Raw genomic sequence first — 12,167 nt, forward strand, 5'->3', positions numbered from 1 at the left:
AGAATAAATAAGAAGTAAACTTATTGACACCTTGAGCCTGCAACCATGAGCCTAAATAACATAGGGGATGACCCCTAGTTCTAAAAGAAAAAGAAACATAAGCAACATTAAAACGACAACTTGTACACAATGTATTTCACTGGCAGAATTTTTCGCTAACACTCTGACATCATGACATGACATAAACTGGAAGCCATCATATGGCAATAATGGCATCTCCACAAAAAATTCCATATGCTAGGTAGGTAGTTGTAAGGTGCTAGATGGCAGATGCAAGAGAAAAGTCTCCCAAATACCCCTGGTAAGAGGGTAATTCGGAACACTTGAAATAAAACCTAATTTTAAAATGTTTGAAGCTTGCTGAGTGTACCCATCCATTACTTTCAGGATTAGGCTATCATACCGTATACTTTCCACATTTATTACCTGATTCTGATTAATTTGACTATTTGAATTGTTTACTTTGTTGTAGCAGTTTGATCTGCTGGAGTTCCAAAAAACCCATGTGGATATGAGCCCCCTCACCCTGAGTTGGGCCTGAGAGACTATCCATTGATGGACAATCAGGTGCAGATAGGCATAAGTTTAAACAGGACTAGGCTGGTGCATGTCTAGTATTTAAACATGACCATGTCATTTTCACTGGCAAATACTAGACACGTGTAATGGTAAGGCTAATAACAAATATATATATATGTCTGAAACAAACACAGAAGAAACACATACATTATCGAAAACAAAATAGAATTTAACCACTCCTTCTAAGGGAGAAAACCAAATGATATTAGGAGGCATGGCCTTGAAGTAAACAAAACACTATGATACAATGTAGCTAATGTTCTGCGGCCCTCTTCAACGTTACCGTCAGTCACAAGATTAGAGAACCAATTACGTGAAGTGTTTTTCTGTGCTGCGTGTGTTTACTGTTTGTGCAGTCTCTTGTTTCCTGTGTTCTGATTGGAGAACCAATCACATGAGCTTGTTCACTAAGCTCAGTTGAATTTGACAACTTTTTGATGTGCAGTGGCAGCTTCCCATCTTTAGAGAGAGTCAGAACATTGCAGTGAACTGCATGCACAGTTTCATGCATTTTCAACTTCTGATCAACTGGACACTTTTTGGCATGCCATTCTGTCAAAGAGCACCTACAAGAAGCTCTGGAATGTAGTGCAGATGCTCATGCTTCTGTTTCATGGTCAAGCCACGATTGAAAAAGGGTTTTTGTTCAAGGATATCATGACACACAACATTAAAGAGCAAACAATGGTTGCCCTGCGTGCTGCGGTTGATCATGTTGCACATGTTTGTGGCCTGTATGAGATGACCATCACAAAGAGGATGCTGCTTGCAGCTGGCAGTGCCAGAACAGCCTACAATAATTATTTGGCAGGAGAGAAAGAGCAGAATTCAAAGGCTCAGACAATGCAGAAGAGGAAGGATTTATTGAATGAGCTAGATGAACTGAAGAAGAAGAAATGGCGTACGGAGGAGGGCATCAAAGCGCTTGAGCAAGCAGCAGATAAATGTGTAGAAGCAATAGAGAGAAAGAGGGGTTTGAAAAATCACCAAGTTCAACTCCATGAGGCAATCTTTGAAAACAAAGCAAGATGAGCTAGACACTCTTGAACTGAACATTAAAGAAAAAGTTGATGAAATAGCTGCCAGTTTTATGTTAGGGTACCAGTAGTGGTGTTGAAGAGTGTTCTGAACTTATGTTTTTATGTCAATTTATGTTTTTATCTTCGATGTGAATTTAGTTTTCTAATTGATTCTGCTTTTCTTATAGGTTTTGAACTTTGAACTGACGATGGAGCTGGACTCCGAAACGTTTTCATTCTTAAGAAATGGTTAATATTCTGGCTGTTTTCTTTGCTTTTAAATTCGTGTTCTGAACTGTATTGACCAGACATTATCATGTACAATCATGTGTGCATTACTCAGTATTTGTTGTGATTTGACACTATTGAATTCATAATAATACCAGTGTGGGCTTGATTTTCAGATTTGTGTCATTTCTGTTCCTGTGTCTCATTTACACGTTTTAAGTCAACACCTGTGTGCAACTTTCATGAAAGTTATATGTTTTAATATGGCAAATATTTTTTTACTATAGACCTTAGCAGAGGTACACACCGTACTCTTCCAAAATCTCACTTATCACACTTTTTTCAGGGATTTTTTAAAGGTAGTTAATTTATGATTTCTTAACTTGCTTTATGCTACATAGAGTAAAAATATTGAACTTCATTCCACTATTTTTAGTTTTGCAATATTCTGATAAGTTTAGCTGCTACAAAATTTCTACAAAATGTGGGACGACTGTCCCAATTTACTCCGCCCATCCCTTATTACCCTGTTTGATAGTACACAAGTTCAAGGTCCGTTACAAGTTCTATAAAATTCTGTGATAAGAGAATTATCATTCCAATATATCAAGTAGAACCTTTTAGCAGCTCAGGACAAAGTGCAACAAAATTGTTTCTTCTCTGCCATGATTACTATAAAAAACTGCTAATTATTTTGCATGCCATCAATTACAAGGCTGAAAAATTTTTCTAAAGCCAATCCTAAGATTGTATTCCATAAATAAATGTTTATATAGTATTGTAAATGGCTATGTTTAAATTGCTTTCTTGGTCTTTTACCACATCAAGTCTCGTGTAAAATTTATTTACCACCATATAAAGTCTTGTGTACAATTAAGAAAGTGAGTCTCTGGTTGTTTGTCTGAGCATGATGACCTACTACATAGTCACTCAGCTGTTCTACTTGCTTTCTTGGCTCTTGTTTTAAATGAAGTAGGTACTATATTTCTGCCTACATTATTTATCTGGGCAGTAAAATTTACTAAGGAAATACAGTTATAAGTTTGGTAACAAGATCTGGTGCAATGGCCAATGCAGGAGTTCAGCGCACTCTAGCTCTCATCAAGCCTGATGCTGTCAATAGAGCTGCAGAAATTGAAAAAGTGATCACAGAGGAAGGTTTCACAATAGTTGAGGTTAGTTATTATCACAATTACATTCAATAGAATGAATTTTCATGATAAAATTGCTTAAATCTGTCATGTATTTAACTTCTCCACCAATGGAGACTATGTACCTTTGTGCTGATAGTTGCAATTTTCATTGAAACTCACAAGTAGTTGCTGTTCAAACCTGTAAGATAACAGGTGTCTTCATTTTTCATCAATTATACCTCACCATGACTCAATTACAAAAATAATTTGTTTGAAAATTTTATCTTTTTTTGTAGGTTTCATTGATTCTGTAATAGGAATTGCAATCAAACTTGTGTGAACTGTTCTAAAACAGCCTTCTGCTTACAAGGTTAAATAGCATCTTTATTTGTTAATTGTTTGTGCAGCGGCGGCAGGTGACTTTGTCACAAGCAGATGCCGAGACATTCTATGCTGAGCACAAAGGCAAGCCCTTCTTTGAGACCCTCATTGAGTATATGACATCAGGAGATGTGATTGCTTTCATTTTATCAGGTAAGTGGAATGCTAATCATTTTCATATATTTTTCACTCTCAATTCTTAACCTCTAGTTCTCAAGCATTTGTCATCAACCTATTGATTTGTATTGCAATGACCATCAACAAAAAATTGGTTCTCTGAAAACATATACTGGTTTTTGTAATTATTGTTTTTCATCCATGATTTTAATGTTTGCATGAGAATGGTGCTGAATCTGAACTGAATTTGACCAAAAGGAATGGCATATTTATTTTCTGTCATATAAACAAGAATTGCTCTCAGTAGATGAAGCTTGAGACAGCAAATGCTGAGTTGACTGGTTTTAAGATTGTCCCTTTGCCTGCAGGAGATGATGCGGTGGCTCGCTGGCGCCAGGTGCTCGGTCCCACGAAGGTCTCAGTGGCACGGCAGGAGGCTCCGTCTTCACTAAGGGCACGCTTTGGAGACCCTGGCAACGACTCTAAGAATGGGACCCATGGCTCGGACTCTCTTACATCTGCTCAGAGGGAGATCAAGTTTTTCTTCCCTGACTGTGAGTGAAGACAAACTTCACTGCTGACATCAATGCTATCTGGTTTATTCTATTTTATGGCTCGTGCAATAGGCTGGAGACACTGCACTACAGTGTCTCAAGACATGGCTAACAGACAATAAGAGTCGGCATGATATTACTTCTCAAAAGAAACAGAAATTATTCCTAAATAAATCTCATTTATTTCATTTTCATTACCTCATCTATTTTCAGTACAATTTTCCACTTTTATAAAAAACATCCACCTTTCTGCATGAAAATTATTAGGGATCAGGGAATGTTTTGAGTGCCAAGAATTACCTTTAGGCTTTATTTGTGCTTCTGCATCAGACTTATGAATACCGGTACCTTCATCATGTAAAATTGCCCAATCTATTAAAAATAGCTAAGAGTTCCAACTCCATCACCCAATAACTGACGGATTTTCAAGCTAAACCCACTAATCACAGACGAGAACACGGCCGCTACGTGTGCTGAAGCAAGTTTTTGTAGGACTGCCCTAGATTATTACCTCCACGGTCATTGCTGATGTGTTTAATTAACCGGAATTTCTTTTAGTTATTTGCTAACTAATGATTCGAGTAATGGAGGTTCAATCGGCTCTATTATTTTTCCTGTTGATATTTGTACTATTGGATGTATACTCATTTTGATGCATCTTAGGATATAACGGTCGTTGATGTTAGTTGAATAAATTCAAAATTTAATACTTTGATATTTTTTTTAGACTTGCAGGGACAAAGTGTGACGCGATAATCCTTCCTTTTGCTGTGGGGAATGACCCCAGAATTTGTGACCCTACTATCACAATGCAATGTTGCATGCCCGGTCCTGCATAGATTATATTGATTCACATTTATTTTCATATTTTATTTGTGCGTAGAATGTTGTAAGGTTTGTTGTGCAGTGACAGAGACATATTCAAGAAACTGGATGCTGAAAGAGCAGCATTCTTGATTTTAGTTTATGCCAAGTCTAATGGATTGCTTTGGTGCCTTAATGCAGTTCTGAGCTTCGTGCCATGTTATGTTTAATTCTGGATAAGGTGACTTCAACAACTACTAATGTAAAAACTTGTCGTTCAGATTGTAACTTTAGTTAGTATAACATAACACAGTGAAGTCGGCACTGAAGAGTAGGCCTGGTTGTGGCCTGTTGCCGATTCTTGTACTTTTCGTGACTTGTTCACAGAAGATCTAATAGCAGGTCCTTCGACCGGAACTTTTCCAAACTGACGATAGTTTGAAATACCTAGCTAGGTACTAGACTTCCGCCTGGTTCGATATTTTGCTAGGCATTTCAAGTCTAAACATATATTTCTCCATAGTTTTATCTTGTCTGTTCTTGAACGCGTTTACACTTGGAGCATCAACGATGTAATCAGGGAGGCTGTTCCCCATTTCGGTGATTCGAAGCGAGAAGAAATGTTATCGCGTGGATGAGTTGCAATGCAGTTTTTTAGTTTATAGCGGTGGCCCCTGGTGTTTGTTCTTGTTTCGAATTTTATTAAACTATGATGAACTCCAGCTTTTACTAATAGTATTACTTGTGTCATGGTTCTCGAAGCCAAATATCGATATAAGGCTTTGATTGGTTTTTCTGCTATGGGCAAACACATTCAGTGCACATTTACCGCAATTGTCTTGATCACTACAGGATACTAATGTAAACGATCCATGCGCTTGTAGTACCTGTGCTGAGGCTCCTCACATACAATTTGTTCTATCCCATCATGTTGGACTGATAAGTTAAGCTCTTGCCAAGTGTACAAATGGCAGGTATCGCAATGATTCAACAAGTAATTGAAACCCTCATTTAGGCCCGTTTTTTAGTTATGTCAATGTTGCCCTAACATTCACTTCTAAATGCCTACAAATCTGAATCATTTCTCGAATTATTCTGTATTAATATTGAATAACAACAATCGATTTGATTTCGTTTGATTATTGCCTCATTAAGTTTATATTGGTAGATTGCCAAGTTTGCAATGTTCATTTGTCAGCTACTCAAATTTATGTGCATTTGTTATTGTCAACCGAATTAGGCACTGAGGATGAAGTAGAAGTCGTATTGTTCAAATGCACCGTGCACGTTGTCTATATTCTGGTTCACTTTCATGTCACTTCATTGGTACGACGGCTCCCTCTCACGTGACGCTCTTGAGAACAATTATTGGTTGTGTTCGTGTGATGGGTACAGACCCATAGTTTTATATTACAGAAGGACCCTTCAATTATATAATGGCCTCATGAAAGTTTCAGCGCTAAATTAATTTGTTTGGTCTCTAGCATGGTTGTGTTAGGTTCTAGACTGTTCGCTGCAAAACCTTGGGCTTATCCCAGGCGGTTGTAGTACAATTCGATTCATCGTAGACGACAGGTAATGAACGTGAGAGTTTATTGATCTGTTCTCTTTGTCAGTCGTATACAGCTTCTATTCCTGTCCTATATCAAACGGCAAATACAGAGAATAAAGTTCATTCTAGAGTCTGGGGGGCAAGCTTTCGAAGGCCCGATGAACCGGAGCCTCGTGCGCGCTCGGCTACACCACGTCAATAACCGAGAAGTTTTCCGAGAAATAATACCATGACTTACCACCACGCTTGAATGTAAGACGACAGGGCATTTCGATGGATGACGGCGAATTCTTTGTAAATCGTGTTTTTTTTTTTACTTGAAAACGTTTTTTCTTTGAATTACGTGTCCTTAAATTGTGGCATCATCTGAATATTTCAACAAGTTTTCTTATACATCAATATTTCTTGCATTAAGTTGTTCATTATGGCAGGAATGCTGCGTGCCATAACATGATGTGTTGATGTCAGTAACCCTGGAGGCGGCGCTGACGGGGGAGGGCGCCAAGGAGTACCTGAGCCACACAGTGTCGCCGCTGCTGGTGCGCGGTCTCACCGAGCTCTGCAGGGAGCGGCCTGAGGAGCCTATCACGTGGTTGGCTGACTGGCTGCTCGCCAACAACCCCAACAAGCCCTGAACCAACACCTCCTATGCAGGTTGCGGTGCCGGGCTACTATTGTTTAAGAAGGTTATGTTTAAGGAGTCTATTATTTTAAAAGGATATGTTTAAGGAATCTTCAATTTTATACACGAAGTCATTCATGCCCTATGACTTGACGTATTCGGAGTTATCTAAGTCAGGCGCTGGTCAACCTAATTTAGTTTATCTTATTTGTTTGCTTATTTTGCACTTGAATTAAGTTTGTTCGGATCCTGATGAGCGTTAGTCTATGACTGGGCTACGATATGTTTGATTTGTCTAAAAAACCTTATTAATTTGTCATCTGTTGTAGCTTGTCCAGTTTGCATGAAAAAATTCATCGTGCTTGTTTATTCAATGCTAGTTTTAATTAATTACTGGGGAAATGCCTCGGATTAATTTATTTTGCAAATGACCAATCTTCTCCATGGAATTCGCAGTGAATTCTTGGAGTTTTGTTAATGGTGAATTGATGAGACTGCTTTTTAGCGTGTACCTAACAAATTTAAAATGTATTTTTGATCAAATTTTGAGCTCACGCACATCCTCGCATCACTGCAACTCCAGGGGAGGCTGTGTTGTGATGTAGCACTGCAACGCCGCCCTCACATCACTGCAACTCCAGGGCGAGGCTGTGTTGTGATGTTGCACTGCAATGTCGCCCTCACATCACTGCAACTCCAGGGCGAGGCTGTGTTGTGATGTTGCACTGCAACGCCGCCCTCACATCACTGCAACTCCAGGGGAGGCTGTGTTGTGATGTTGCACTGCAACGCCGCCCTCACATCACTGCAACTCCAGGGGAGGCTGTGTTGTGATGTTGCACTGCAACGCCGGCCTCACATCACTGCAACTCCAGGGGAGGCTGTGTTGTGATGTTGCACTGCAACGCCGCCCTCACATCACTGCAACTCCAGGGGAGGCTGTGTTGTGATGTAGCGCTACGAAGAAGCGCTATTCACGTTTGGACGAGAGTTCATTATTTCAACCATTAAATTTTATTGAATATCGAATAGACTTTGGTCTGCTTTGAGCACTTCGACTAACGATTGTGGGTATTTTTTTCAACCTTATCATATTATAGGTAAATTTATTTTACAATTCTTTTGGGCGTGAAAATACGTAGATTTATGAACAACGGTGAATCAGTATCGTGGGGGTGTGCGCAATATTGTTGAATTTGCACTTTTCCTAAATTTCAATGAATATTCAACTCCCCCAGTCCATTCAGGTTACTATTTTACATTCCAGTTGGCGGCTGTTATCATTTTTTACAGTAAATCTGTCCTCATGCCAGCAAGTTCCTGCCGAAACGATTATGTAACCCATACGTAACTCATAGTTCAATTAAAAATAATGTAACATTCATGCCCGTATTCTGGTAGTAAAGAGCAGCTGCTTGTATTAATATGATTCGAACTTGAGTAATTGTATTTCTCTGTATTATCATCCGATGCGTTAGTTTTGTATCTCGGCTCTTCTGACTTGTCTCAGCTGGTGTGTGGAGTGTCGCTCCTATATGATTTTATCGACTGATTAAAGCATCGAGCTTAGTTTCAGCTAAGTACAACTTGGCCCAAATTGTCTTCAATTCGGTCATATTCACTCCAGTGTATTGCATTTCTCTTTTTTTCATTTCCCCAATGTACCGTTATTCTGTACCTGATATTATCATGTGATGCTGAACATTTTTTTATTAAATCGTTTAAACTGCGTTGTTTTCTTTTATATCCTCTGAGCTAAAACCTTGTAGTGACTCGAATGCACAAATCGCACTATCATTTCTTGCGAACGTCATATTTATTTTTATTAAATCCTCTAGCTCGTTGAACACCATTTTTGTAGCTTCATGTAACCCTATTAACTAAAAGTTCAACTATTTATTTCAGTGTTCTTTATTATTCAAGTGTAACATAATAAATCAAAAATATCAATTTTCAAGCATGAACAACATTCGTCTAATTTCTGAATTACAAAACTTCAGTAAACGATAGAAATACTTTTACGCTGTAATAATAGGGTAATTAAAAAAAATTGTGAATTCTTTTTAGAGTGTGCCATCGAGCAACCTTGGCCAGTCATTCGTTTCATTTTTTGGTCAATATCGACGCGTGAACAACTGCTAGGTGTAAACTGCCAAGTTTTTCTCTAGAATTTAATTCTTACAATGTAATTCAATATTTCATAGAGTAACTAAAACTTAATTACCACTTGCTATCAATATTGCTTTATGCCATGCTCTGTCGTGTCTTTATTCTAACGCGCACGCATCACCTACACAGATGTTGGTCGACGGCATCATTCATCAATCCTTCAATAAACATTGAATCTTCACATTCCTTCTAAGTAATACATATTTACATTAATGAATTAAAAGAGGAAACGCCGTTTGTAACTTCTGAATTCAATTCAATCTCAGCACCTTTAGCAACCCTCATTCATCAACTTTTTTACATTAACGTCCTAGAGTATTTCAGGTTGGTTATTCATTAATAGAATATAATAGAAATGTCGGCACTGAAGAAATTGGCACATGGCCTGTTGCCGATTCTTGTACTTTTCGTGACTTGATTCCACCAGGCATCCAGTTTTTGGACCCGATCTTTCCACAACTGACGAATTGATTGAGATAGCTGCTGGACTTTTTGCAAGGCTCGTAAGGTGCTAGGCATTTCAAGACTGAACATATGCTCCCCTGTAGTCTGTTCGTGCAGGCGTTCATACTCGGAGCGTCAACGATGCTATCAGGGAGACTGTTCCACATGTCGGTGACTCGAAGCGAGAAGAAATGTCAACTCAGTTTTTTAGTTAAATCCAGGAAAGGCTTTTCTTAATTCATTGCGATCTGATTTTACATATTTATTAGTCTGTCACGAACTCTTGTCATGTTTTATGTTGACTCCTGCGTTCCAGGCATCAAAGAGTCGCGATTTCTTAAAAGACGACGAATGGATGTCAACACGAAGTCATAAAAGATCGATTCAGCAGTGTACTGGTGTACTGACTTTATCAGATGTTCAAATTTATAATTCAGTGGCTAGATTTTATCAATCTTTGATCAATGCAAATAGAGGTCTAGTCGCAGTTCGTTGAAGGCACTGCAGTACTTATAAAAGGCAGCACAGCTCTGCTCAGTCTTTTAGTCGAAGCTTTTTTGACATTCGGCCACGGTTTTTGCTTCTAAATTTGAGACGTCGCTGAGTTACCTGGCTGAGTATACTTACATATCATGTTCACCTGAGGTATAAATAGAGATATTTACTCTATTATTTCGCATGACAATCGCATTTGGAAGATTAATTCACAGCTGGCAATCTTGTGGAAAATATGCAGCTCTTAATGCATTTAGTAACGCTTCTATCCGGCGTCATGTGCAGCGAGATATCCAGCACTTTGTTCATAACTGTGCCAGTGAATATCACAACTGTCCTCAACTTCCCGCATTCCCTGGTGTCCACATCGAAGGAATGTTCATGCGCTGCCCTAGCGGTCAGCTACAGCTCCTTGCTCTACTGCTTCCTGGGCCTCGAGTGCCTGTTGGTGACTGGACAGCTGAACCACGTGCGAGGTCCGCAGACGGGCTCCTGGCATTGCAAAACTCCTGCCGGTGAGAACAGAAGAACTAAGAACAATTTGAGAAAACTATATACAAAAATAATGCAGATATTGTTTATGAGTCAAATTGCATTGTGAGGTTGTTATCCGCACTACAGCGAAGAATAGCACATTTCGTTAGGTATAGCCAGGAAATTTAGATCATATTGTCTCATGTGTCCCTGCGATACTGAGCTATATTAAGCTGCAGAGCGCTATTCCCTGGACAGAGCGGAGTCTCTACTACCACTACCTTCTCAGTTACAATAGGAAGGAAATAAAAATCTTAATCGAGCTGACAATTCATAGATGAGGTTTACCTAACTAATCGCGCAGTTAGTTTTTCGTCAGGGAAAGAGAGTTGAGGTGACGCCTGGACAAGTGTATTTAGTTAAGGGCAGACAGTTTTGTAAAGATTCTTTATAGTAAAATAACCTTATTAAAACGAAATCCATAATTACAATTCAATATTGAGTATTGTTTAAAGTAATTCATACAAAATCTGTACTTTAAATAATAACAATTGCATCAGTTTATCACAGCAAACTGAAAAATAATCTCGCAACCAACCACCTGCCTCACAAGCTTTGTGATTTTAATTTTTGACTATAAAAAGCTATATACTGAACCCAATGGGATGCACATTGCATAGTTGAAATAAACCTGAAAGTCTTATAGGTCTCAAACAAAGGTGGCTAGAATGCAGCTTTATTCAACTAAATTATCACCTGAAAAGAGAAGGTATGTAAACATTAACACCAGCATATTCCTAATATACTATACACTGAAATTTATAAACAAATTTCACATCAATAGTTTAGCTAGCAATAAGATGAAGAGGATCATAACCCTCCATAAATGTCACTAAACTTGTTGCTAGCTTCCTACACCGACGGCTGCACCCTCGACAACGGCACCAGCATCAGCCTGTACACCACGCACCAGAGGTTCTGTCCCGACGACCTGATCTGCTCGCCTACAGGACTAATCCAGGGTGAGTACAGGACTAAAGAGGGTGAGTACAGGACTAATAGAGGGTGAGTACAGGACTAATCCAGGGTGAGTACAGGACTAAAGAGGGTGAGTACAGGACTAATAGAGGGTGAGTACAGGACTAATAGAGGGTGAGTACAGGACTTATAGAGGGTGAGTACAGGACTAATAGAGGGTGAGTACAGGACTAATAGAGGGTGAGTACAGGACTAATAGAGGGTGAGTACAGGACTAATAGATGGTGAGTACAGGAGTACGATCTTATCGCTTGTAGTTACTCGTTTCTAGTGAAACCTTATAACAATCGCTTCAGGGTCCACAACTTCAACGCTTAAATTTCATAACATATTCAACCCAGAGAGTGCGGAGTGGTGCAAAAGGAGAATCAAACGCTTTTTAAATAAAAATCACCACTCTGCACTCGAAAATAAAAATCACCATTCTGCACTCGCTAATGCCTAGTAGTGTTAACAGCGATAAGAGTTTTGTGTGGCATTTACATATTCGTCCGCCGGAACAATATGAGCCTACTGTGGTTGATTATGAATCGAAGATGAATCAGATGATGACCAATC

The 12,167-nt window shown here is 39.0% G+C and overlaps 2 protein-coding genes across 3 annotated transcripts; both read left to right on the top strand.

Moving 5' to 3' along the window:
* Positions 1–2,704: 2,704 nt before the first annotated feature.
* On the top strand, positions 2,705–8,719 carry LOC108679157 (nucleoside diphosphate kinase homolog 5-like). 2 transcript variants are annotated; one of them, XM_018167739.2, is made up of 5 exons: positions 2,705–3,001; positions 3,367–3,493; positions 3,826–4,011; positions 6,836–7,021; positions 7,573–8,719. In XM_018167739.2, exons 1-4 carry the CDS (start codon positions 2,891–2,893, stop codon positions 7,000–7,002), a joined length of 591 nt encoding a protein of 196 aa, XP_018023228.1. In that variant the 5' UTR covers positions 2,705–2,890; the 3' UTR covers positions 7,003–7,021; positions 7,573–8,719. The 2 variants fall into 2 exon arrangements, with proteins under 2 accessions (XP_018023228.1, XP_018023227.1); XM_018167738.2 differs by lacking the exon at positions 7,573–8,719 and having other exon boundaries at positions 2,706–3,001; positions 6,836–7,438.
* A 1,652-nt stretch (positions 8,720–10,371) lies between these two features.
* LOC125178049 lies at positions 10,372–11,927 on the top strand. The gene is made up of 3 exons (XM_047880960.1): positions 10,372–10,612; positions 11,480–11,636; positions 11,906–11,927. Exons 1-3 carry the CDS (start codon positions 10,375–10,377, stop codon positions 11,925–11,927), a joined length of 417 nt encoding a protein of 138 aa, XP_047736916.1. The 5' UTR covers positions 10,372–10,374.
* The last annotated feature ends 240 nt before the right edge of the window (positions 11,928–12,167 follow it).

Source organism: Hyalella azteca, unplaced genomic scaffold, assembly GCF_000764305.2.
Source record: "Hyalella azteca isolate HAZT.00-mixed unplaced genomic scaffold, Hazt_2.0.2 contig6677, whole genome shotgun sequence".
NCBI classification, from domain to species: Eukaryota; Metazoa; Arthropoda; class Malacostraca; order Amphipoda; family Hyalellidae; genus Hyalella; species Hyalella azteca.

Coding starts and splice junctions, on each gene's coding strand:
- LOC125178049 (XM_047880960.1), top strand. CDS start 10,375: ATGTGCAGCGAGATATCCAGCACTTTGTTCATAACTGTGCCAGTGAAT. Junction 10,613..11,479: donor GCATTGCAAAACTCCTGCCG/GTGAGAACAGAA, acceptor ACTTGTTGCTAG/CTTCCTACACCGACGGCTGC. Junction 11,637..11,905: donor GAGTACAGGACTAATAGAGG/GTGAGTACAGGA, acceptor CAATCGCTTCAG/GGTCCACAACTTCAACGCTT.
- LOC108679157 (XM_018167739.2), top strand. CDS start 2,891: ATGGCCAATGCAGGAGTTCAGCGCACTCTAGCTCTCATCAAGCCTGAT. Junction 3,494..3,825: donor GATTGCTTTCATTTTATCAG/GTAAGTGGAATG, acceptor CTTTGCCTGCAG/GAGATGATGCGGTGGCTCGC. Junction 4,012..6,835: donor CAAGTTTTTCTTCCCTGACT/GTGAGTGAAGAC, acceptor TGTTGATGTCAG/TAACCCTGGAGGCGGCGCTG.